This window comes from Osmerus eperlanus, chromosome 23, assembly GCF_963692335.1.
Source record: "Osmerus eperlanus chromosome 23, fOsmEpe2.1, whole genome shotgun sequence".
Taxonomy (NCBI): Eukaryota; Metazoa; Chordata; class Actinopteri; order Osmeriformes; family Osmeridae; genus Osmerus; species Osmerus eperlanus.
Genome location: NC_085040.1, coordinates 758,631 through 781,130, shown reverse-complemented (window position 1 = coordinate 781,130; position 22,500 = coordinate 758,631). Strand labels below are relative to the sequence as shown.

At 50.7% G+C, this 22,500-nt stretch overlaps 4 protein-coding genes across 5 annotated transcripts in view; 3 read left to right on the top strand and 1 right to left on the bottom strand.

Annotated features, from left to right (window-relative positions):
• The window catches only part of arrb2b (arrestin, beta 2b), a 25,741-nt gene extending 15,018 nt beyond the window's left edge, over positions 1-10,723 (top strand). The window contains exons 4-14 of the mRNA XM_062449836.1: positions 185-229; positions 385-581; positions 1,493-1,620; positions 1,736-1,871; positions 2,382-2,466; positions 2,682-2,754; positions 4,508-4,645; positions 6,488-6,571; positions 7,332-7,408; positions 7,486-7,540; positions 7,735-10,723. Coding sequence (XP_062305820.1) covers positions 185-229; positions 385-581; positions 1,493-1,620; positions 1,736-1,871; positions 2,382-2,466; positions 2,682-2,754; positions 4,508-4,645; positions 6,488-6,571; positions 7,332-7,408; positions 7,486-7,540; positions 7,735-7,834 — 1,118 coding nt within the window. The 3' untranslated portion in view covers positions 7,835-10,723. The remainder of the gene's footprint in view (positions 1-184; positions 230-384; positions 582-1,492; positions 1,621-1,735; positions 1,872-2,381; positions 2,467-2,681; positions 2,755-4,507; positions 4,646-6,487; positions 6,572-7,331; positions 7,409-7,485; positions 7,541-7,734) is intronic.
• A 91-nt stretch (positions 10,724-10,814) lies between these two features.
• Positions 10,815-11,898, bottom strand: med11 (mediator complex subunit 11). Its single transcript, XM_062449837.1, has 3 exons — positions 11,606-11,898; positions 11,337-11,467; positions 10,815-11,246 (listed from the first exon to the last, which is right to left on the bottom strand). Exons 1-3 carry the CDS (start codon positions 11,673-11,675, stop codon positions 11,103-11,105), a joined length of 345 nt encoding a protein of 114 aa, XP_062305821.1. The 5' UTR covers positions 11,676-11,898; the 3' UTR covers positions 10,815-11,102.
• Positions 11,895-21,223, top strand: pelp1 (proline, glutamate and leucine rich protein 1). Its single transcript, XM_062449838.1, is given in 19 exon segments — positions 11,895-12,085; positions 12,325-12,389; positions 12,550-12,655; positions 12,885-13,034; positions 13,301-13,372; positions 13,484-13,543; positions 14,045-14,201; positions 14,297-14,429; positions 14,831-14,918; positions 15,318-15,406; positions 15,519-15,632; positions 15,725-15,875; positions 16,083-16,248; positions 16,400-16,455; positions 17,030-17,185; positions 17,187-17,264; positions 18,341-19,527; positions 19,633-20,320; positions 20,504-21,223. Coding segments are annotated over 19 exon segments (3,753 nt in total). The 5' UTR covers positions 11,895-11,944; the 3' UTR covers positions 20,600-21,223.
• Positions 21,224-21,577: 354 nt separating this feature from the next.
• The window catches only part of alox12 (arachidonate 12-lipoxygenase), an 8,916-nt gene continuing 7,993 nt past the window's right edge, over positions 21,578-22,500 (top strand). The window contains exon 1 of one of the 2 annotated variants that reach the window (XM_062449054.1): positions 21,578-21,650. The gene's annotated coding sequence lies outside the window, so the exon portion shown is untranslated. Of the gene's footprint in view, positions 21,651-21,863; positions 21,929-22,500 lie in introns of those variants that run through there. The other variant, XM_062449055.1, reaches the window with a different exon arrangement.

Below are 22,500 nucleotides of genomic sequence, written 5' to 3'. Positions count from 1 at the left end.
CTAAAAGCTCCACACAAAACAGTTTCATGTTGTTTACCAAACTCACTCACACACGCACACACGCACACACACACACACACATGCTCCATCATCATTCTAATGCTTGTATCAGGTAGTAAGTGTGTGTGTGGTGTGGTGTGTGTTCATTGTATGTGTATATTAACACCTTTCTCTATTTCTGTAGATGGAGTGTTGCTTATAGATCCGGAGTACTTAAAAGACAGGAAAGGTATGTAGTGTGTGTGTGTGTGTTGTTACTCTATACAATGATTTAGTGATTCAGAATCAGAATTGTGTAACACGGTGTGTCCACCCCTTTCTCCCTCCCTCCCTCCCTCCCCTCCCCACCCCCTCCCTCCCCTCCCATCCCTCTCCCTCCCCCAGTCTTCGTGACCCTGACCTGTGCGTTCCGGTACGGCCGAGAGGACCTGGACGTGCTGGGCCTGTCGTTCCGGAAGGATCTGTACATCTCCACGTTCCAGGCGTTCCCCCAGCTGCCGGAGGAGAAGCTCCCGCTGAGCCGCCTGCAGGAGAGGCTGCTGAAGAAGCTGGGCCAGCACGCCCACCCCTTCAACTTCACTGTAAGCACACACACACACACACACCAGCACGCCCACCCCTTCAACTTCACTGTAAGCACACACACACACACCAGCACGCCCACCCCTTCAACTTCACTGTAAGCACACACACACACACCAGCACGCCCACCCCTTCAACTTCACTGTGAGCACACACACACACACCAGCACGCCCACCCCTTCAACTTCACTGTGAGCACACACACACACACACACCAGCACGCCCACCCCTTCAACTTCACTGTGAGCACACACACACACACACACCAGCACGCCCACCCCTTCAACTTCACTGTGAGCACACACACACACACACACCAGCACGCCCACCCCTTCAACTTCACTGTAAGCACACACACACACACCAGCACGCCCCCCCCTTCAACTTCACTGTAAGCACACACACACACACACACCAGCACGCCCACCCCTTCAACTTCACTGTGAGCACACACACACACACACACACACACCAGCACGCCCACCCCCTTCAACTTCACTGTGAGCACACACACACACACACACACACACACCAGCACGCCCACCCCTTCAACTTAATTGTGAGCACACACACATACACACATCCCTTCAACTTTACCATGAGCACACACACACTTATCCACACACACATTCATGCTGTCCATGGTTGTGTGTGTTCATGGTGGTGTGTGTTCATGGTTGTGTGTGTTCATGGTGGTGTGTGTTCATGGTGGTGTGTGTTCATGGTGGTGTGTGTTCATGGTGGTGTGTGTTCGGTTGTGTGTGTTCATGGTTGTGTGTGTTCATGGTGGTGTGTGTTCATGGTGGTGTGTGTTCATGGTTGTGTGTGTTCATGGTGGTGTGTGTTCATGGTTGTGTGTGTTCATGGTGGTGTGTGTTCATGGTGGTGTGTGTGTGTGTGTGTGTGTCAGATCCCCCAGAACCTGCCCTGCTCTGTAACCCTTCAGCCGGGCCCTGAGGACACTGGGAAGGCGTGCGGCGTGGACTTCGAGGTGCGAGCGTTCTGCGCCAAAACAGTCGAGGAGAAGATCCACAAGAGGTGGGAGGATGGGGTGTGAGTGTACGTGTGTGTGTGTGATCCACTAGAGGTCCGACCCTGCTAGGGATGAGTGTGTAGAGTATCTTAGTGTGTGTGTGTGTGTGTGTGTGAGCAGGAACTCTGTGCGCCTGGTGATCAGGAAGGTGCAGTATGCTCCAGAGAAGCCGGGGCCTCAGCCCATGGTGGAGACCACCCGCAGCTTCCTCATGTCCGACCGCTCCCTGCACCTGGAGGCCTCGCTGGATAAGGAGGTACACACACACAGACCTGGTACACACACATTCAGTCATTTTACATTTAGTCATTCAGCAGACGCTCTTATCCAGAGCGACTTACAGTAAGTACAGGGACATTCCCCCCGAGGCAAGTAGGGTGAAGTGCCTTGCCCAAGGACACAACGTAATTTGGCACGAACTGGCAACCTTCAGATTACTAGCCCGATTCCCTAACCGCTCAGCCACCTGGCTCCCTGACACACACACACAAACACTCACAGACCTGGTACACGCACACACACACACTCACAGACCTGGTACACTCACACACACACACTCACAGACCTGGTACACTCACACACACACACTCACAGACCTGGTACACTCACACACACACACTCACAGACCTGGTACACTCACACACACACCACTCACAGACCTGGTACACTCACACACACACACCTCTGTCTCAACACAGTCTGGCCCAACAGACGCACAACTCGTGTGTTTCACAGACATACTCACCATGTGTGTGTGTGTGTCCAGCTCTACTACCACGGAGAGCCAATCAGCGTGAACGTCCATGTCACCAACAACTCCACCAAGACAGTGAAGAGGGTCAAGATATCCGGTAGGTCACACACACACACTGACACACACACACACTCACTGACTCTGCATGCTCATGTGTGTCCAGGTGTGTGTATTCGTTCTCCTTGTGTGTTAACCCTGTATCTTCCTTACAGTGTGTGTATGAGTGTGTGTGTGTGTGTGTGTGTAGGTGTGTGTGTGTATGAGTGCAGGTGTTGTGTGTGTGTTAACCCTGCCCTCCCCTCTCTCCTGCAGTACGCCAGTATGCTGATATCTGTCTGTTCAGCACCGCTCAGTACAAGTGTCCTGTAGCCCATTCAGAGACTGAGTAAGTACCTCCTCCCTCTCTCTCTCTCTCTCTCTCTCTCTCTCTCTCTCTCTCTCTCTCTCTCTCTCTCTCTACTTCTCTCTACCTCTCTCTTCCCCCTATCTCTCTCTCTACGTCTCTCTACCTCTCTCTCTCTCTACCTCTCTCTCTCTACCTCTCTCTCTCTCTACCTCTCTCTCTCTACCTCTCTCTCTCTACCTCTCTCTCTTTGTCTCTCTGTCTACCTCTACCTCTTTCTCCCTTTGTCTCTCTCTCTCTACTTCTCTCTCCCTTTGTCTCTCTCTCTCTCTCTTTCTCTACCTCTACCTCTCTGTACCTCTTTCTACCTCTCTCTCCCTTTGTCTCTCTCTCTCTACCTCTCTCTCCCTTTGTCTCTCTCTCTACCTCTCTCTACCCCTCTCTCTATCTCTACCTCTCTCTCTCCCTTTGTCTCTCTCTCCCTCCATCCCTCTCTCCTCCTCTCCTCCATGTCTCCTGTTGTCTGTCTTGTCGGGGTGTGTATGAGAGTGTGTGTTGGAATGGGATGTTGAATGCACACCAAGGACATCCAGGTTTGGACAAACTGATACTGATGTAATCGACCATTTATTTAGCTTTTATTTCCTGTTTTATTTCCCATTTTATGTATTATTTCCTATCGTTCTGTGTTTTATTTGATACTCCTTCTGTGTATTAACAAATACTGTTACATTCTATATTGTTGGCCCCAAGACGCATCCCTCTGCCTTCAGACACCCCGTCCCTTAAATATGACATCACCCCGTCCCATGGTCCTTTGAAACAACCCCCGCCCCTCCCCCGGCACAGCTTGACCCGTCAGCGCTTTCGTCCCTTCCTTATGACATCACAGCGATCGATCCTTCAGACCCCCCCTTGGTCTTCATGTTATGACTTCATGGCAGTTCTCCCTCCCCGCCCCGCTTCCCTTGCGTGTTGTGGGTATTGCTGTCTCAGTTGTGCAGGTGACAGAGGTGATCCTCCACTCCTCTGACGCCTACAGCAAGGCTGTAGGGCACACCTCCGACCGGTGAGTAACCGTGGAAACGGAACACGTCACCCCCGACAACCCCTCATCCCTCTCTCCCAAACTCTGACTGAAGTCAAGGTACGCCCCCGTCCCTTAAATATGACATCAGAGCTGCCCTGGCCCAGTTCTACGTTCTAGATTTCTACAATTCTCAGTTTTAAAGTTGTAAATTCTAACATTCTAAATTCTAACATTCTAAATTCTAACATTCTAAATGTTTACATTCTAAAATCAGAAGTTCTACATTATAAAAATCTTCAACTTTAAAAATCATTTTAGTTCAAATGTTTGACTGCATTTCTTAAGCTGATGTGATCCTGAATGTCTTTTTATTGTCCTACAGAGAACTATGAATCTTTTCCTCATATCAGCTTTTTGTGACACTTCTGTTTAACTGTCTCTAAACACATGCACACAAATAGGTCCACACACACACACACAACCCTGGTCCAGTGGAGTCGTGTTGCTTGGTAGGTGGTATGTGGTTACCGTGACTGTCTCTGTGACTGATTGATGCATCTGACAATCCAACAACCCTGATTGGACCAGATGGGACTCCTTGAAGCTGCCGGCCTCTGGCTGCTTGACCTCTCAGCACCTCTGGAAGCGAAAAGCATGAAGATGGAGAGATGTAATCCATCTCTTTCTCTCTGCCTCCTCATCCCTTTACCCCCCCTCCCCCACTTATACCCCCCCCCTCCCCTCCCCCCCCCCCCCCTCCCCCAGTGACCAGGTGTCCCCCAGCTCTACGTTCTGTAAGGTGTATACCCTCACCCCCACGCTGACCAACAATAGGGAGAAGAGAGGGCTGGCCCTGGACGGCAAACTGAAACACGAGGACACCAACCTGGCCTCCTCCACCATGTGAGGCACACACACACACATACAACACACACACACTCTAGTGAGACACACACACACTCTAGTGAGACACACACACACACATACAACACACACACACACTCTAGTGAGACACACACACACTCTAGTGAGACACACACACACACATACAACACACACACACTCTAGTGAGACACACACACACACATACAACACACACACACTCTAGTGAGACACACACACACATACAACACACACACACTCTAGTGAGACACACACACACACATACAACACACACACACTCTAGTGAGACACACACACACACATACAACACACACACACTCTAGTGAGACACACACACACACATACAACACACACACACACTCTAGTGAGACACACACACACACATACAACACACACACACTCTAGTGAGACACACACACACACATACAACACACACACACTCTAGTGAGACACACACACACACATACAACACACACACACTCTAGTGAGACACACACACACACATACAACACACACACACTCTAGTGAGACACACACACACACATACAACACACACACACTCTAGTGAGACACACACACACTCTAGTGAGACACACACACACACATACAACACACACACACTCTAGTGAGACACACACACACACACTCTAGTGAGACACACACACACAGATACAACACACACACACTCTAGTGAGACACACACACACACATACAACACACACACACTCTAGTGAGACACACACACACACATACAACACACGCACACTCTAGTGAGACACACACACACTCTAGTGAGACACACACACACACATACAACACACACACACTCTAGTGAGACACACACACACACATACAACACACACACACTCTAGTGAGACACACACACACACATACAACACACACACACTCTAGTGAGACACACACACACACATACAAAACACACACACACACTCTAGTGAGACACACACACACTCTAGTGAGACACACACACACACATACAACACACACACACACTCTAGTGAGACACACACACACTCTAGTGAGACACACACACACTCTAGTGAGACACACACACACACATACAACACACACACACTCTAGTGAGACACACATACAACACACACACACTCTAGTGAGACACACACACACTCTAGTGAGACACACACACACACATACAACACACACACACTCTAGTGAGACACACACACACGCACATACAACACACACACACTCTAGTGAGACACACATACAACACACACACACTCTAGTGAGACACACACACACACATACAACACACACACACTCTAGTGAGACACACACACACACTCTAGTGAGACACACACACACAGATACAACACACACACACTCTAGTGAGACACACACACACACATACAACACACACACACTCTAGTGAGACACACACACACACATACAACACACACACACTCTAGTGAGACACACACACAGATACAACACACACCAACACACGCACACTCTGGTGAGACACACACACACACACATTGAGACACACATACGACAGACATCAGAAGAATGTTGCATGAAACAATCATGTGCTGTGTGCCTCATGTCGTGTGTGTGTCTGTGTGTGTCAGGTGGCTGAGCGGTTAGGGAATCGTGCTAGTAATCTGAAGGTTGCCAGTTCGATTCCCGGCCGTGTCAACTGACGTTGTGTCCTTGGGCAAGGCACTTCACCCCACTTGCCTCAGGGGGAATGTCCTGTACTTACTGTAAGTCGCTCTGGGTAAGAGCGTCTGCTAAATGACTAAATGTAAATGTAAAATGTGTGTGTCGGTGTGTGTGTGTGTGTCTGTGTGTTCCCAGAGTGAAAGACGTGTCTAATAAGGAGGTCCTGGGAATCCTGGTGTCCTACAGAGTCAAGGTCAAACTGGTGGTGTCCCGCGGAGGGTAGGTCACACACACACACACACACACACACACACACACACACACACACACACACTCACACACACTCACACACACACACACACACACACACACACACACGCCCTCACACACGCCCTCACACACACACACACACGCCCTCACACACACACTCACACGCCCTCACACACACACTCACACACACACACACACACGCCCTCACACACACACACACACACACGCCCTCACACACACACACACTCACACACACACTCACACACACACACACACACGCCCTCACACACGCCCTCACACACACACACACACACACACACACACACACACACACACACACACGCCCTCACACACACACTCACATGCCCTCACACACACACACACACGCCCTCACACACACACACACACGCCCTCACACACACACGCCCTCACACACACACACACACGCCCTCACACACACACACACACGCCCTCACACACACACGCCCTCACACACACACACACACGCCCTCACACACACACTCACACGCCCTCACACACACACTCACATGCCCTCACACACACACACACACGCCCTCACACACACACTCACACGCCCTCACACACACACTCACATGCCCTCACACACACTCACTCTCTCTTTCTCCCACTCCAATCACATCAAATCTAACTGTATTTATGTTGCCCTTTTACAAGTCATGCCCTAAAGAGCAGCCCAGAGTTCAGCTGGTCCTGACTGATGTGATGGTGTGTGTGTGTGTCCTTACAGGGATGTCTCTGTGGAGCTGCCCTTCGTTCTGATGCACCCCAAACCCTCTGACCAACCCCCCTCCAGGCCACAGTCAGGTGTGTGTGTGTGCAGGTGTATGTGTGTGTGTGTAATTTTCTCCAGGCTTAGCAGTAATGTTTTTGTTCTCCTATAGCTGTTCCAGAATCAGATGCCCCAGTGGACACCAACCTGATAGAGTTTGAGACCAAGTAAGTAAGTGTGTGTGTGTGTGTGTGTGTGTGTGTAAGTGTATATAGGTGTGTGTTTGTAAATATTTATTTTGTTGGACACAATACTAATCATCTCCTGCTGCTCTCCCTCTCTTTCTCCCTCTCTCTCTCTCTCTCTCTCTCTCTCTCTCTCTCTCTCTCTCTCTCTCTCTCTCTCTCCTTCTCTCCCTCAGTAATTTCTCTCAGGATGATGATTTTGTGTTCGAGGACTTTGCGCGTCTGCGGCTGAAGGGAATGAAGGATGACAAGGATGAGGATGACCACTTCTGCTAGCTCTCCCTCCCCCAATACCAGACACCCAACCTGGGCTTGAGGGGCTAGGAGAGTCCCTGGTCTCAACGGCCTACAGCACATCCCCGTTCTCTCATCCCTCTTCTTCTCTTCCTCTCTCTCCCTCCTCATCTCATGTCCTCCTTTCTTCTCATCTCTCCTCCTCTCCTCTCATCTTCTCTTTTCTCTCATCTTCTCCTCTCTTCTCTCTCATCCTCTCTTCTCCTCTCTCCTCTCCTCTCATCCTCTCCTCTCTCTCATCCTCTCCTCTCTTTTCCTCTCATCCTCTCCTCTCTCTCCTCTCATTCTCTCCTCCCTTTTCCTCTCCTCTCATCCTCTCATCCTCCTCTCCTCTCTTTTCCTCTCATTCTCTCCTCTCATCCTCTCCTCTCTCTCATCCTCTCCTCTCCCTACTCCTCTCTCCCTGCCTTCTTTCTCTAAACCCAGGGTCAGAAACAGAGAACAAATGAATGAAAGAGAGAGAAAGTGGGGCAGAAGTGAAGGGAGAGATGGAGAGATCTGGGGGAAAAAGCCGTCCAACATCGTTAGGTATATATTCTATGTTTGGATCCGTAGATTCAGGGTTGATTGTGTTTGTGAGGTCTCAGTGGAGGTGGAGCAGATGTTGGCTATGATGTCAGAACCATGTTAAATCTCTCTCTCTGCACAACTACTTATAGGGAACACAAGCATAGGGTTTATGCAATTATTATTGTCGTCATGTTTTTCCTTCTTGATTAATGATGATTGATTTGACTATGGCACTTCTCCCTACACACACACACACACGACTACCTTATCTATTATGTTGTTTATCTATTACGGTGTGAACAGTGACTGTGTCCATGAAGTAGAGGTGTGCGTTTAGATACCATCTTACAGGCAGAGGTGTGTTTTGCGTCCATAAACGAGATGCGTGTGTCAGTGGGCCTGCAGTGTGGCGTTGTGGGCTTGTAGAAGGACAGGAAGGACGTGGGCGTACGCGCACACACGCTAATGCCAGGGGATGGAGCTGGGTGTCATGGCGCCCCCTGGTGTCAGGTAGAGGAAGTGCTGCTCTGTGTGTCGGGTTCAGGGATAGGACTGCTGTATATTTGATGTAGAAGTCCCGAAATATATTGGATTGTAAGCACAGATCTGGGGTCAGGTGAGATGTGATCCTAGGTCGGTCTGTAAAAGGCATAGTTTGGTTCTGTGTCTCTCCTACTATAAGTCTTATATAGTTTGGTCTTATATAGAGTTTTGAAACCAGCATTGTTATTTTCCTCCTAAAATCTATATAGAGACAGATCTTAGGACACGAATCAAGTGGAAGGAGGGCAAATATATATATATATATTATTTTTGTTGTTATATTCTCCAGAGATATACTTAATTCAAATGTTGTCGTTACTTGTCCTTTTATGGGTGAAAAACGACATTGTTGTATTTTGCGTGGTAAAGAATCAGGTGATGATGATGATGATGAAGACCCTGCTGTAGGCTCGTCTGCTGTAGATGTTCTGCCACTCGGTCATGGACGTGGGAAGCCGGTCTTAGTACACAGCTCTCGCTCCAGTCTGTTAAACGAAAGGAAAAGGCCAAACATGCAGGAAGGAAGATCTGAATCCATTGCAGAGACTGTCGCTTGGCTTGGACTTTCAGATCGGTTGTCAACTAGTTTAGTCTGATTTACTATATACTACTATATATATACTATATTTTTCCTTCTTCTCTCTGTTGGTTCGTTGCGGCACACAGAATAAGAGAGTACACAGACACTTCCTGTTTCTCCATACACTGTTTTATCTTCTTTTTATTCCCGTACCAGGGGCGTAGCCAGTCCCCCCCAGGTCCCCTTGGCTACGCTGTCCCGTACACATCAGGGTCTAGCACCAAAACAAAACCCTCAAATAGAAACTCTAGCAATTCTGTTTCTAGACTTCATAGGTTTGGATCGGGTACCCCTCCTCCTACCCCCCTCCTACCCCTCCCTTCTCCAGGGCTTCTCGTCCTGTAGGGCCGAGTCGTCTGGGTACCCCTCAGACGTTTTTGTTCAAAGACAAGAATGTATTTTTTATCGTGTGCAGCCTGAATTCAACTTCTGTAAATTCCATTTGTCCGTCCGTCCGCCAGTGTTTAAACACGGTTTTAAAGAATCTGTCGTTTAGTGTGACACGGCTCGTGTGCTAGCAATGTTAGCAGGTGACGAGAAACTGTAGATCTTCTGAGGCATCAACAACATCGCGAAACGTAACGTCACACGCCGACGTCACAGTCTGTATGTTCATATTGTGATTGGATGCATGGCATGGCATTCTTACAATGCACTGGCAACAATATGAAAACGTTGTGACTAATAATTGTGATAGACCTTTTTAGAACTCCAAAACACAGGAGACGTCCCATGTAAATGTTCTTATATTGGATTATTTTTATGTTAAAAAAAATGTTAATCAGATTGTCTCCCCCGTTCTGTCAAGTCAAGTGCAGAAATGTTTTGATTTTGTTCCCTTCCATCTTAGTTGAGGTATCCATGGAAACGCACGCCATCACGTCATAGTAGACTGCCGTGTTCCAAGTCTATTTTACTAGATTTTTTTTATCTAAAGGACAAATTTAAGCTACTACAACTATTACTACTAAACATGCGATTCATAGAATGATACTTCAGTGCTACCTGGTAATTTAATTAATTCACAGATACGATGAGAAAAAGTATATTGTTATCGAGGAAAGATGTATAAGCAATATGTTATTTTAGTCAATAAAACTGAAAAAAAACGTAAATGAAAAAAGTACAATATTTTAAAATGTTACTCAGAAAAAAACAAACATTGGAAAATATATGTTGCTTCTTTATTTTGTACTGCATTTTAGAAAATTAAAAAATATGAAAAAACTGTTAACATACACCGTTGTCTCTGTCTCACTATTGGAGTATCTGTGTGTGTCTGTGTGTGTGTGTTAGGAGACTGATAGTATCAACACACAAGCCCACGAACACAGTGAAAAAAAGTTTTAATACAAAAGATCTCCTGGTACCATACTCTTATGAGCTATACAAAATACGACGACACAGCACCTCATCTTCTCAACAGACTGAAAAACGAACCTCCTGACCTCACGCACATGCACACATCAAGCTGCCAACGTTGACAAACATCTGACCCTTCATCTTCTCTGTCAGATCATTTCAGCTTCGTCTCTCTGTCCCCATCTCCTCTGATCATGTAGCCTGATAAGGAGTGGTCGTTATCAAGTCCTCCCTCCCTCCTCCAGCTCTCCCTCCTCAGGTCTGAGGGTCCAGTGTGAGCTCGCAGGTGCGTCCTAGCTCCCCTAGCTTGACGCGGGCGTACTCAGCACGGTTCAGGGCCATCTGGCAGTCCTTCCTGGCCGAGTAGGTGGAGCCCTCGTGGGGCTGACCTGTGGCCACCTGGGGGGTGGAGGGGTGGGTGTCAAGTGTCGACCGACTAAGAGTTTATCAGAGGGTGTGTGTGTGTGTGTTTCATGATGCGGAACCTACCTGAGTGAGGTAGCGGATCTGTGAGCTGAGCTCGCTCTCCACTCTGTTAACGGAACCTTGAAACTGGCCGAGCTGTCGGTCCAGGAAACTGGCGTTGTGTTTGTCTTTTGACAGCTCCAGTACGATGTTGCCTAGGAGACCGATGAGAGGTTATGAATAAGAAACACTGTTTAACAGACTAAACACAAAATAAAGACATTTGTAAACACCAACGTTATAAGAAAAATACACGTCTGATGATTGCGACGGGATGTCAATAGTGCACGGACCAGCACACTGCAGAATCATCGCGATTTCCTTCTCGGTCTCCTCGAGCGCTCGAAGTCTGTCGTTAGCCATCAGTACCACTTCGCTCCTCCTCGACGGTCCAGGCGGATACAATTAACTCACTAACCTCACAAGGCACGATAACAGTGAATTTATAACGACCATCGAACTCTAAAGCGCGTATACAGACACCAACCGTTTTTACCCCTCAACTAGAGAGCAACCTAACATATTAAATCCCACAGACTTTATCTGAAGTCGCATTATATTTACGTCATCAACCATATCTCCAGGTTGGTCGCTTTATTCTGACGCCGTTGCGTGGCGAAGTGGCGAGCAAGATGGCTACATCGGCTTGGCTGCATGGCCCAAACAGTATGCGTTTAACGGAGGGTTTGGTGTCTCTTCTGAAAGAGCAACGGCCCGAGTATCTTCCCGCACTTCTATCAAATTACCGGGAACATGGCGTGGTCTCGACACAGGTAATATCAGCTAGCAGGCTAACTGATAGTCTAACTCCCAACCGCTTCGTAGCAACGTCAGTGTACAGGCTACACTGAGATGGACCGGCCCGCTTTGCATTTGTATTTCCTTTTATGTACACCAGTGTGACACTACACTAGCTATAACACACAAGCTTACGATAACTTAGCAAAGCTTTTACAAATCGTCTCGGTGGTTTTGGCCTGTCACTTGAAAACAAGTCGTTTTCATCCTACAGAGTTCTGGTGCCGTGGGGGGACTCGTGGGTCTCATCAACGCGAAGCTCAGCTCCAGCAAAACCAGGTGCGTCGCTATAGCAACACGGTGGGCGATAGGGAATTGATTGAACGGATCGCAGTTTTTAGGAGATAACTTAAAGCGTGTGTCTCTCTGACGCCCAGTTTCTCTCTTTCGCTCCCTCTCTCTCCTTCTCTGTGTGTGTGTGTGTGTGTGTGTGTGTCAGATTTGAAGGCTTGTGCTTGCTGTCGGTGTTGGTGAAGGACTCCTCAAGTGAGGTGTTTCAGCAGCACTGTCTGTCATGGCTGAGGTCCGTTCAACAGGTTATACAGGTAGGGTGCTCACACAGGACACACACATACACCATGCACACACACACTACACACACACACATCACTTCCATGCTCTTATCCTTTTCTTATCACTTCCCTCTCTCCTCCCTCTCTTCTACTCCTCTCCTCCCTCTCTCCTCCCTCCCTCTCTCCTCCCTCTCTTCTACTCCTCTCCTCCCTCTCTCCCTCCCTCTCTCCTCCCTCCCTCTCTCCTCCTCCTCCCTCTCAGTCCCAGGCTCCTCTCCCGTCCCTCCAGCTGGCGGTGAGTGTTCTCCAGGATCTGCTCCAGTTCTCCTCCCAGCTGCCGGAGCTCGCCCGGGAGGTGGGCCTCAACTCTACCCTGGGGATCCTCACCTCCCTCCTAGGCCTCAAGTCTGAGGTGAGCGCTGGTCTCTGTTGCTCCTGGTCTGGGGAGAGCCGGTCCGGTCACCCCGGGCTGGGCTGTGCTGCTGACCTCACACCTGTTGTGAGATTTTCCCCTAAAGTTTCTCCTTTATCACTCACTCTTTCTCTCTCCCTCTCCGTTTCTCTCTCTCTATGTCTCTCTGTTTCTCTCTCTCTCTAAATCTTGATAAGTGATGTGTCCATGCTAGGGTGTGGAACATGCGCTGAACATGTTTGTGTGTGTGTGTGTTTGTGTGACAGTGCCACCTAGCAGCAATGGAGGGCATGACGGCCTGTATGATGTACTACCCCAGAGCCTGTGGCTCGCTCAGGGTGAGAAAACAAACCAACCCCGTATTTACACACCGTATTTACAGATACTAAGTATTTGTGGAGCCCAGTTGTGTTTCATACTGTGTTGTTGCGTGACGCCTGTCTCTACAGGATAAGTTGGGAGCCTATTTTCTGTCCAGGATGGACAATGCCCATCTTAAAATACAAGAGGTCAGTCACGTTGGGCTTTGTCATCCTTCATATTGAATATTTCATCCAACCATAACTTCCTCTCTTCCACCTCATACTCTAATCTGGTTTGCCTCAATGTTCTCTCTTTCACTTGCCTCATCCCCTCTCTCACTTTTCCCCCTCTTCCACTCCCTCCTTCTCTCTCTCCTCTCTTTCCTTCCCTTCCCTTCTCTCTCTCTATCTCTCTCTCTCCTTTCTTCCTCTCTCTCTCTCTCCCCTCCCCCTCCTTCTCTCCTTTCTTCCTCTCTCTCTCTCCCCTCCCCCTCCTTCTCTCCTCTCTTCCTCCTCCTCCTCTCCTCTCTCTCTCTCTCTCTCTCTCTCTCTCTCTCTCTCTCTCTCTCTCTCTCTCTCTCTCTCTCTCTCTCTCTCTCTCTCTCTCTCTCTCTCTCTCTCTCTCTCTCTCTCTCCTTTCTTCCTCCCCTCATTCTCTCTCTCTCTCTCTCTCTCTCTGTCTCTGTCTCTGTCTGTCTCTGTCTCCAGATGGCGTGTGAGTGTTACGGTCGCCTGCCCTGTCTGGGCGGAGTCTTGGAGAGAGGAGGAGGCGGGGGCAGAGCGGAGGGCTGGACCAATCAGATCCACTGTCTGCTGGCATCAGCCAATGGCTTGCTGGCACAGCTCTACCAAAGTTCAGAGCCAGGTACAGTTTTGGTGGTGGTGGTGTGCTGTGTATGTAACAGAGTGTGGTGGTTGGTGTTCTGTGTGAGTAACGGAGTGTGCCCCCTGGTGGTGCAGAGGGGACGGTGCAGTACGAGGGCCCGGGCGTGGAGCTGCCCTACCCCCTCCTGGACGACACAGACCCCCTGGTCCTGCTGCAGGTGCAGCACCGCTACCGGGCGGTGTGTCTGGCCCTCACACACACACTCAGGTACACACACACACTCAGGTACACACACTCAGGTACACACACACACACTCAGGTACACACACTCGGGTACACACACACACACTCAGGTACACACACTCGGGTACACACACACACAATCTCAGGAACACATTCATACACAGCTCACACACCCACACTTACACACTGTGATTTACTCTCCCTCCTCCCCCCTCTCTCCTCCATCACCTCTCTCTGTCTCTCTCCTCCACCACCTCTCTCTGTCTCACCCCTCTCTCCTCCATCACCTCTCTGTCTCTCTCCTCCATCACTTCTCTCTACCCTCTGTCCTCCATCACCTCTCTCTGTCTCTCTCCCTCTCTCCTCCATCACCTCTCTCTGTCTCTCTCCCTCTCTCCTCCACCACCTCTCTCCTCCCCCCACAGTGTGGACCCAGCCTCAGCTGTGCGTCTGCCCGTGCAGCAGGTCCTCAACCTGGTGTGTCGCGCCCTGGCCGTCAGCTGCAAGAGCATAGTGAGTGTTACACACACACACCTCACACACACACACCTCACACACACACACCTCACACACACACACCTCACACACACACACCTCACACACACACACCTCACACACACACACCTCACACAGACACACCTCACACACACACACACCTCACACAGACACACACCTCACACAGACACACCTCACACACACACACCTCACACACATACCATACACACCTCACACACACATACCATACACACACACCTCACACACACACATGCCATATACACACACACACACACACAGACACACACCCACCATACACACACACACACACACACCTTGATGCCTGCCCATGTGTACGCACACACACATACACACACACACACACACGTGTGTGTTGACGCTGGTGTGTGTTACCAGAACCTGACGGGAGACGGCTGTGTGAAGCTGCTGATGCTGCCTGGCGTACACACACACACACTGGAGGTTCTGCAGGCGCTCATCTCTGCGTAAGTACACACACACACACTGCTACACTAATATCTGGTTATTTAGTTAGTTTAATAAAACATTTATGAAGTAGATAATGAGTGTTATTGTGTGTGTGTGTGTGTGTGTCAGGGTGGGCGGGGGGATGGTCCAGTACTCCAATCTGCTCCAGAGGCTTTTCTCCCAGACCCTGGCAGCCTGGAGTCCTCCACCAGAGAGCAGCCTGGGACAGCAGCGGGCCTTCAGGTAACACCCACACACACATTTACACATACATACACACTCTCACCCCCCCACTATACGCACACACACTCACTCACACTCTCTGTTTCCCACAGTGCAGTGCGGGTGTCGGTGTTCAAAACGTTGGTACTGTGGGTGAGAGTGGGCGGGGCTTCGTCTGGCATCCTGCAGGGTAGCCCCGCCCACTCTGAGCTCCTATTCGCTCACCTCCTGGGTGACATCACGCCGGGAGCGGACTCTGTCAAGGTGAAAGACCAATCACATTTCTGGACGGACAGGGTTTCCACCCCATAATAATAATCATAGACATCTAAGAATAGTAATAGGAATAATTGCATTCCAACATTATTGTTTTGAAATATTCCTCTCTTCTGCATCCCTCACATCCACACTTTTCTCCCTACCTGGTTCCTCACTCCCTCCTTCATCCTCCCTCCGTGTCTCCTCCTCCAGTTGAGGGCGGGCCCATCGACAGCATCCTCTGATCTTATGGGTCCAGGCAGCAAGCCCGGCCCCCGGCGGTCCAAGGGATTGGCTGTTGGTGATGTGGGCGGGGCTTCCATCCAGAGGAAAGGAGACGCCCTGGCCAATCAGGACACGTGTCTGTCTGCGCTCAGGGGTAAGTGGGCGGGGCCTGTCGAGGAGAGGTGTGGTCAAGTACTTAGTGTTGGAAGCCTTGTCACTAAGATTTCGACATCTGTGTTGTAAGAATCTTAAGTCTTGTAGCGTATTGTAACGGATTTTGGATCTATTTCCTGTTTGTGTTGCAGCTCTCAGACACATCGTACTGACCAGCGGAGCTCTGCTGAAGGAGGACTTTCACAAGGTCTGTTGTGTGTGTGTGTGTGTGTGTGTGTGTGTGAGAGAGAGGATGTGTGTGTGTGTGACATTCATTCATTATTTAACCCAGTATCTGATTGCACTATGTTGACCACTCATGCTGCTCATTCTTATTCTTATATATATATTTTATATTTAAATTGTTTTATTCTTAGATTGTTTAGTTCTTAGGAATAGTTAAACTTCTGTACCTTTACTTAATTTAAGATTCGTATATGTTTAGTGTTTGCACCTCCCTGCCACAGTAAATTCCGTGTTTGTATAACATACATGGCGAATAAACCGAATTCTGATTCTGAGTGTGTGTCTGAAAGACCACGTTAGGGAATCGGGCTAGTAATCTGAAGGTTGCCAGTTCGATTCCCGGCCGTGCAAAATGACGTTGTGTCCTTGGGCAAGGCACTTCACCCTTCTTGCCTCGGGGGAATGTCCCTGTACTTACTGTAAGTCGCTCTGGATAAGAGCGTCTGCTAAATGACTAAATGTAAATGTTTGTATTTTCACGTGTGTGTGTGCTAACTCTGCCCCTCCCCTCGTCCGCTCCCTCCCCTCCCCTGCAGCGCCTCCATGACGTGGTGTTGCCCCTGTGTGTGCGTCTGCAGCAGCAGGCCAGGGGGGACGGGGGGTCCCGGGGCCCTGGGGGGCCGAGCGGCCAGTACGGGGGCCCCGCCCCCCGCAGGGAGCTGTACCGCCTCCTGCTGGCCCTGATCCTGGTGCCCCCCCCCCCGCTGGCCCCCCCCGCTCACCTGCGCCGTGTCACTGCTCAGCATGGGACGCCGAGACAACAGCACCACGGTGAGGACACACACACACACACAGCTCCATGGTGAGGGCACACGTGCGCACACACGCACACACACAAACAGAGCACCACACACACACAGCACCACGGTGAGGAGAGAGAGATGTGTGTATATATACACGCCCACACGTATGTGAAGCGCTAGGTCTAATGTTTGGGTAAGCAAATGTGTGGTTTGCACGGACAGACACACACGCAACCTTTAATCTGAACTCCTCTTTCCTTATAGGTATAAATAAGACTTCCGTTTTCAATCTAAATGCACACAGCACACACACATGGTTAATTATATACCGCAGAACACACAAACGCACACAAGTCACACACACACAAAGCATACACACATATAAAACATTTAGTCATTTAGCAGACGCTCAGAGCGAGCGATCCAGAGCGACTTACAGTAAGTACAGGGACATTCCCCCCGAGGCAAGTAGGGTGAAGTGCCTCGCCCAAGGACACAATGTCATTTGGCATGGCCGGGAATCGAACTGGCAACCTTCTGATTACTAGCCCGCTTCCCTAACCGCTCAGCCACCTGACTCCCTAAATACATACACACAAACTGGTGGTAGAAGTCTGTGTTCTGGTGCAGTGTGCTGTAATCTAGTCCTTATCTCTCGCAACACAAGGCTGTTGTTCTTTCGTCAATAAACCAGTTTGGTATTGCACACCGAGAATGCAGTTGCATCAGGGAACTGTGTTCATACATGCCGACAGTGTGGAGAAGTAGCATTTGTTTTCATTGTCTCTCTCTCTGTCTCTGTCACTCTCTCCCTCCCTCTCTATCTTACTCTCTCTCTGTCTCTCTCTGTCACTCTCCCTCTCTCTATCTTACTCTCTGTCTCTCTCTGTCACTCTCTCCCTCCCTCTCTATCTTACTCTCTCTCTCTGTCACTCTCTCCCTCACTCTCTCCCTCCCTCTCTACCTTACACTCTCTCTCTCTCTCTCTCTCTCTCTCTCTCTGTCTCTCTCTCTCTCTCTGTCTCTCTATCTTACTGTCTCTCTCTCTATCTTACTCTGTCTCTCTCTCTTGCTCTCTCTCTCTCGCTCATGCCATCCCTCCAGGTGTCGTCCTTCTGCACGGAGGCGCTGACCATATGCAACTCCCTCCTCCACCCCCGCACCCCGTCCATCTCCCTCCCCCTGCCCCCCCTCACCCTCAAACCCGCCCCGGTCCTCGCCCCCTCCCAGGCCCCCTCCCTCACCCTTCCCACTCTCCTGGGGGGCCCAGCGCCTGGGCCCCCTTTCCCCGCCAGACACCCTCTGGGCCTGGGCCCCGCCTCCCTGCTGGGCTCCCTGGAGAACCACCTCCCCCTGGTTCCTCCGGGCCAGCCAGGTCACCTGGGTGCCCCAGGAGAGATGCTCCTGTCCCCCCGTCACCACCAGGCCGAGCTGGCCGGGCTGGGGCTCCCGGAGAGCCAGAGGCCCGTGTTCGTCCGCTACGACAAAGAGGAGGCGGACGACGTGGAGATCTCGCTGAACAGCGACTCTGACGACAGCGTGGTCATCGTTCCCCCGGGGATGCTGTCGCTAGGCAGCCAGGACTGCGCCGCGGCGACAGGGCTTCCGGCAGCCGCGGGTGCGGCGGCGACGGGAACCGGCGGCGGCCAGGGAGGAGAGGTGACGGGGGCGACGGGCGTGGCCGGGGCGTCCGCGATGGACGTCTCGCTCCCCAACGACCTCCCCTCCTCCACCATCTCCATCACCATCCCCATCCTCCCCCCCTCCGCCGCCTCCTCCGGCCCCAACGCCATCAACTCCTTCCCGCCCGTCTCTGGCCCCCTGGTGTCTCTGGTGCCGGCGCTCAACTCCACCGCCCAGCTCACAGCGCCACCCGGTGGCCTGGGGGACTCCCTGCCGGGAGCTCAGCTCCAGCAGATGCTGCTGCAGACGCCGGCCCCGGGACAGGCCTCTTCGCTGGGCATCAACCTGCAGATGCAGTCCCTTCACAGCCAACTGGCCCAGACCTCCAGGCAGCTGCAGCAGCAGCAGCAGGCCAACGAGGAGGACTCGGCCGTCATCAACATCAACAGCTCGGACGAGGACGAGGAGGACGAGATGGAGGACGAGGAGGAGGAGGAGGAGGAGGGGCTGGAGGACGAGGAGGGCAGCGACTACGCAGAGGAGGACTTCTACGAGGGCGAGGAGTACGAGGAGGAGATGGAGGAAGAGGAGGAGGAGGAAGAAGAGGAGGGGCTGGAGGACGAGGAGGAGGACGAAGAGGAGGAGGGTGAGATCCCTCGTTTGGAAGGCGAGGGCAGGAGAGGGGCGATGGGGAGGGAGGAGGGGGAGGGCAGGAGAGGGCCGATGGGGAGGGAGGAGGGGGAGGGCAGGAGAGGGCCGATGGGGAGGGAGGAGGGGGAGGGCAGGAGAGGGCCGATGGGGAGGGAGGAGGGGGAGGGGCTCCGGGGAGAGGTCGGGGAGGAGGGAGGGATGGGGGGATTCCACGTGGAGGGAGAGAGGGAAGGGGGGATAGAGGAACTGGGGACGGGGAGGATGCCGTACGGAGACGAAGGGATGAAGACGCAGGAGGTGGAGAGTATCGGGGTGATGGAGGAAGAGAGGGAGGGAGAGAGGGAGGGAGAGGAGGAGGAGAACGACAGGATGAACGACCCGACCATGCCTCAGATCCTGTGCGTGACGGGGGGAGCGCTGGAGGAGAGGGAAGAGACCGAGGAGGAGGAAGGAGAGAGACAGGAAGTAAGGTTGTGGGAGCCGGGAGCCAATCGGATGGAAGGAACCTCCTCCTCGGAAGAAGGCCCGTCCAATCAGCACGAGCAACGGGAGGCTATTCGGGAGGCTTCGCAGGAAACGAGCACCGCTGACGACCAGCCGCCCAATCGGGAAGGAGAAGAGGCTCAAGAGGGCGGGGACTCGGCCAGGGAGGAAGTGAGCTCATCGGCTCAGAGCGAGAAGGAGGGGGAGGGATCCGAGCGAGAGAGGGGGGCGGAAGAGGACGAGGAGAGAGAGGCGGATGGAGAAGATGGCAAAGGGGTTAAACGGAAGAGAGAACAACAGGAGGAAGGAGGCACAGAGAAGAAAAAGGTAAAAAATCATTATCCTAGCCTTGTAGCATAGCATTATCTTTGCAAAGCATGCTGGGTGTGTAAACCCTTATCAAAAGGGTGGATAACTAGCAGCATGCCTCGCTCCTTGCCCTGTCACTGCATGTTGACATATCTCTTATCTTTTGTTCCCCCTCTCCCACCCCCCCCCCCCCCCCCCTAGCTGGATGAGGAAGTGATGGCTTCCATGCTCGCTGACTTTGTGGCCTGTCCCCCTGACGACGAGGACAATGGTGCTTCTGCCTCCAAACAGTCTTAAAATGGGCAGGTTTAAACTGGTTTGGGCTGGTTTAGACTGGTTAAAGATCCATTGGTTTAAACTGGTCTGGGCTGGTTTAAGATCGGTTGGTTTAGACTGGTCTGATTAAGACAATACTAGACTTGAATGGTCTGGTCTGGTTTAAACTAGACTGGACTAGTTTAGTCTGGTTTGGTCTGGTTTGATATTTGACTGTGACGCATCCAGACCTAGTTTTTCTACAATACTGCATGCAGTCATTTAACCTCATGGACAGAATCTCAAAACCGTTTAAACATCTTTATATTAGAATCAGACAAACATCAACTGGTCATTCACCAGTCTAAAACCTCTTCCCTTTTTACACACGTACACACACACACACGAGGCACCCTATATGACCCCACACACTCTGTGTAACACAGCTTGACTTTTGTGCTGTTGTTTTTTTTAAATAAGAAATAAAAAGATGTGTGTGGCAATTTTGACGTGTGTTATTCTAGAGGCTGGTTAGTTTAAGCGTGTTGTTGATCACTGTAATGTTTGTCTTCACTTCCTGTTTACATCTGCTTTCGATTGAGGTCCATCTTTTGTTATTGAATGAATAATAAACGTCAGAGACAAACTGGCTCTTTCTCCTCATGAGGATTAATGCAGGTTTGTAGTGTTTTGTTTGTACAAGAATATCGATTTCATGATTACATTTATTATTATTCATTCAGTTAACTGGAGGACTTGGTGGCTCCTAGTAGTAGTAATATAATTATTCATATAACTGATAAAGACCACCAACTAGGAGTATTACTATTATTTATTTAGGAATCTTCAGGAGGAGACAGCTGGCTCTACCACTGTCAGGCCTGAGTTAAGTTGGGTAATGTCGAAAAGCAGCTCAAGTCCGTCTGAGAAAGTCCAGAAGCCCCTCCCCCTCCAAACCGAAAGCCCCTCCCCCTCCAGACCAGAAGCCCCTCCCCCTCCAGAGACCAAGGGTTTCAGCTGTGAAGCAACAGGTAGCAGAAACTGCAGCTTGTCGGCAGCCCTGATCTACGCTGGAACGCACGCATCGCTGAAGGTGAGTAACCTGTTTGACTTTATTACCGGTTGGAAGTACAGGTACCTTGGAATTCTCCAGTCCTGATTCCCATCACAGATTCCTATCTAAACCTTTAAAAACCTATAGTTAAAAGTCCTAACCAAAATGAGTTACTGTTATTGATAATATTCTGAATTTGATAGCCTGTAAATAAACATAGGACTGCATGTGTGTGTGTGATCTAGTTTGGTTTCTCAGCTGGTTTTGGGCAGCACACAGGCAAGGTAACTTCCTCACGGTACCCAGTTCACATACAGGTCAGTACATGCAGAGAGGGCATTCTACACCCGAATATTCCCACTGTGCTCTCGAATGTTTCAAGTGGAAGACTTGCTGAAGCCGTGTGTGTGTGTGTGTGTGTGTGTGTGTGTGTGTGTGTGTGTGTGTGTGTGTGGTGACTCGTGTGTGTTTATACATGTGGAGTCTTGGCAGATGTTACCTTTCAGCAGAACCTTGTTCTGTTTAGGGGTCGAGTGTTTTGTTGTTGACATATTTCCAGAGATACACATCTGTTGAGTGTGGGTTGACTGCCTCTAATACTGGGTTTACTTCCTCCTACTGGAGAGAGGGAGGGAGGGTAGGAGGGAGGGTGGAGGAAGAGAGGGAGGCTGGAGGGAGAGGGGAGGGTGGAGGGAGAGGAGGGAGGGAGGGAGGGTGGAGGGAGGGAGAGGTGGAGGGAGGGAGAGGTGGAGGGAGGGAGGGTGTGCAAACATAAGCAAATGATGGTGCTTGGAGAGAGAAAGACAGGATGAGAGTGTGTTGAGAGGGAGTGAGTGTGTGTTGGGAGAGAGAGCTGGAGAGGGAGTTAGTCTGTTGGGAGAGAGAGTTA

Excerpts from the sequence above, each read along its gene's own strand:
- med11 (XM_062449837.1), bottom strand. The coding sequence starts at position 11,675 with ATGGCTAACGACAGACTTCGAGCGCTCGAGGAGACCGAGAAGGAAATC. Across the intron at positions 11,468-11,605 it reads GATGATTCTGCAGTGTGCTG|GCAACATCGTACTGGAGCTG; the intron begins GTCCGTGCACTA and ends TCGGTCTCCTAG. Across the intron at positions 11,247-11,336 it reads AGATCCGCTACCTCACTCAG|GTGGCCACAGGTCAGCCCCA; the intron begins GTAGGTTCCGCA and ends TCCACCCCCCAG.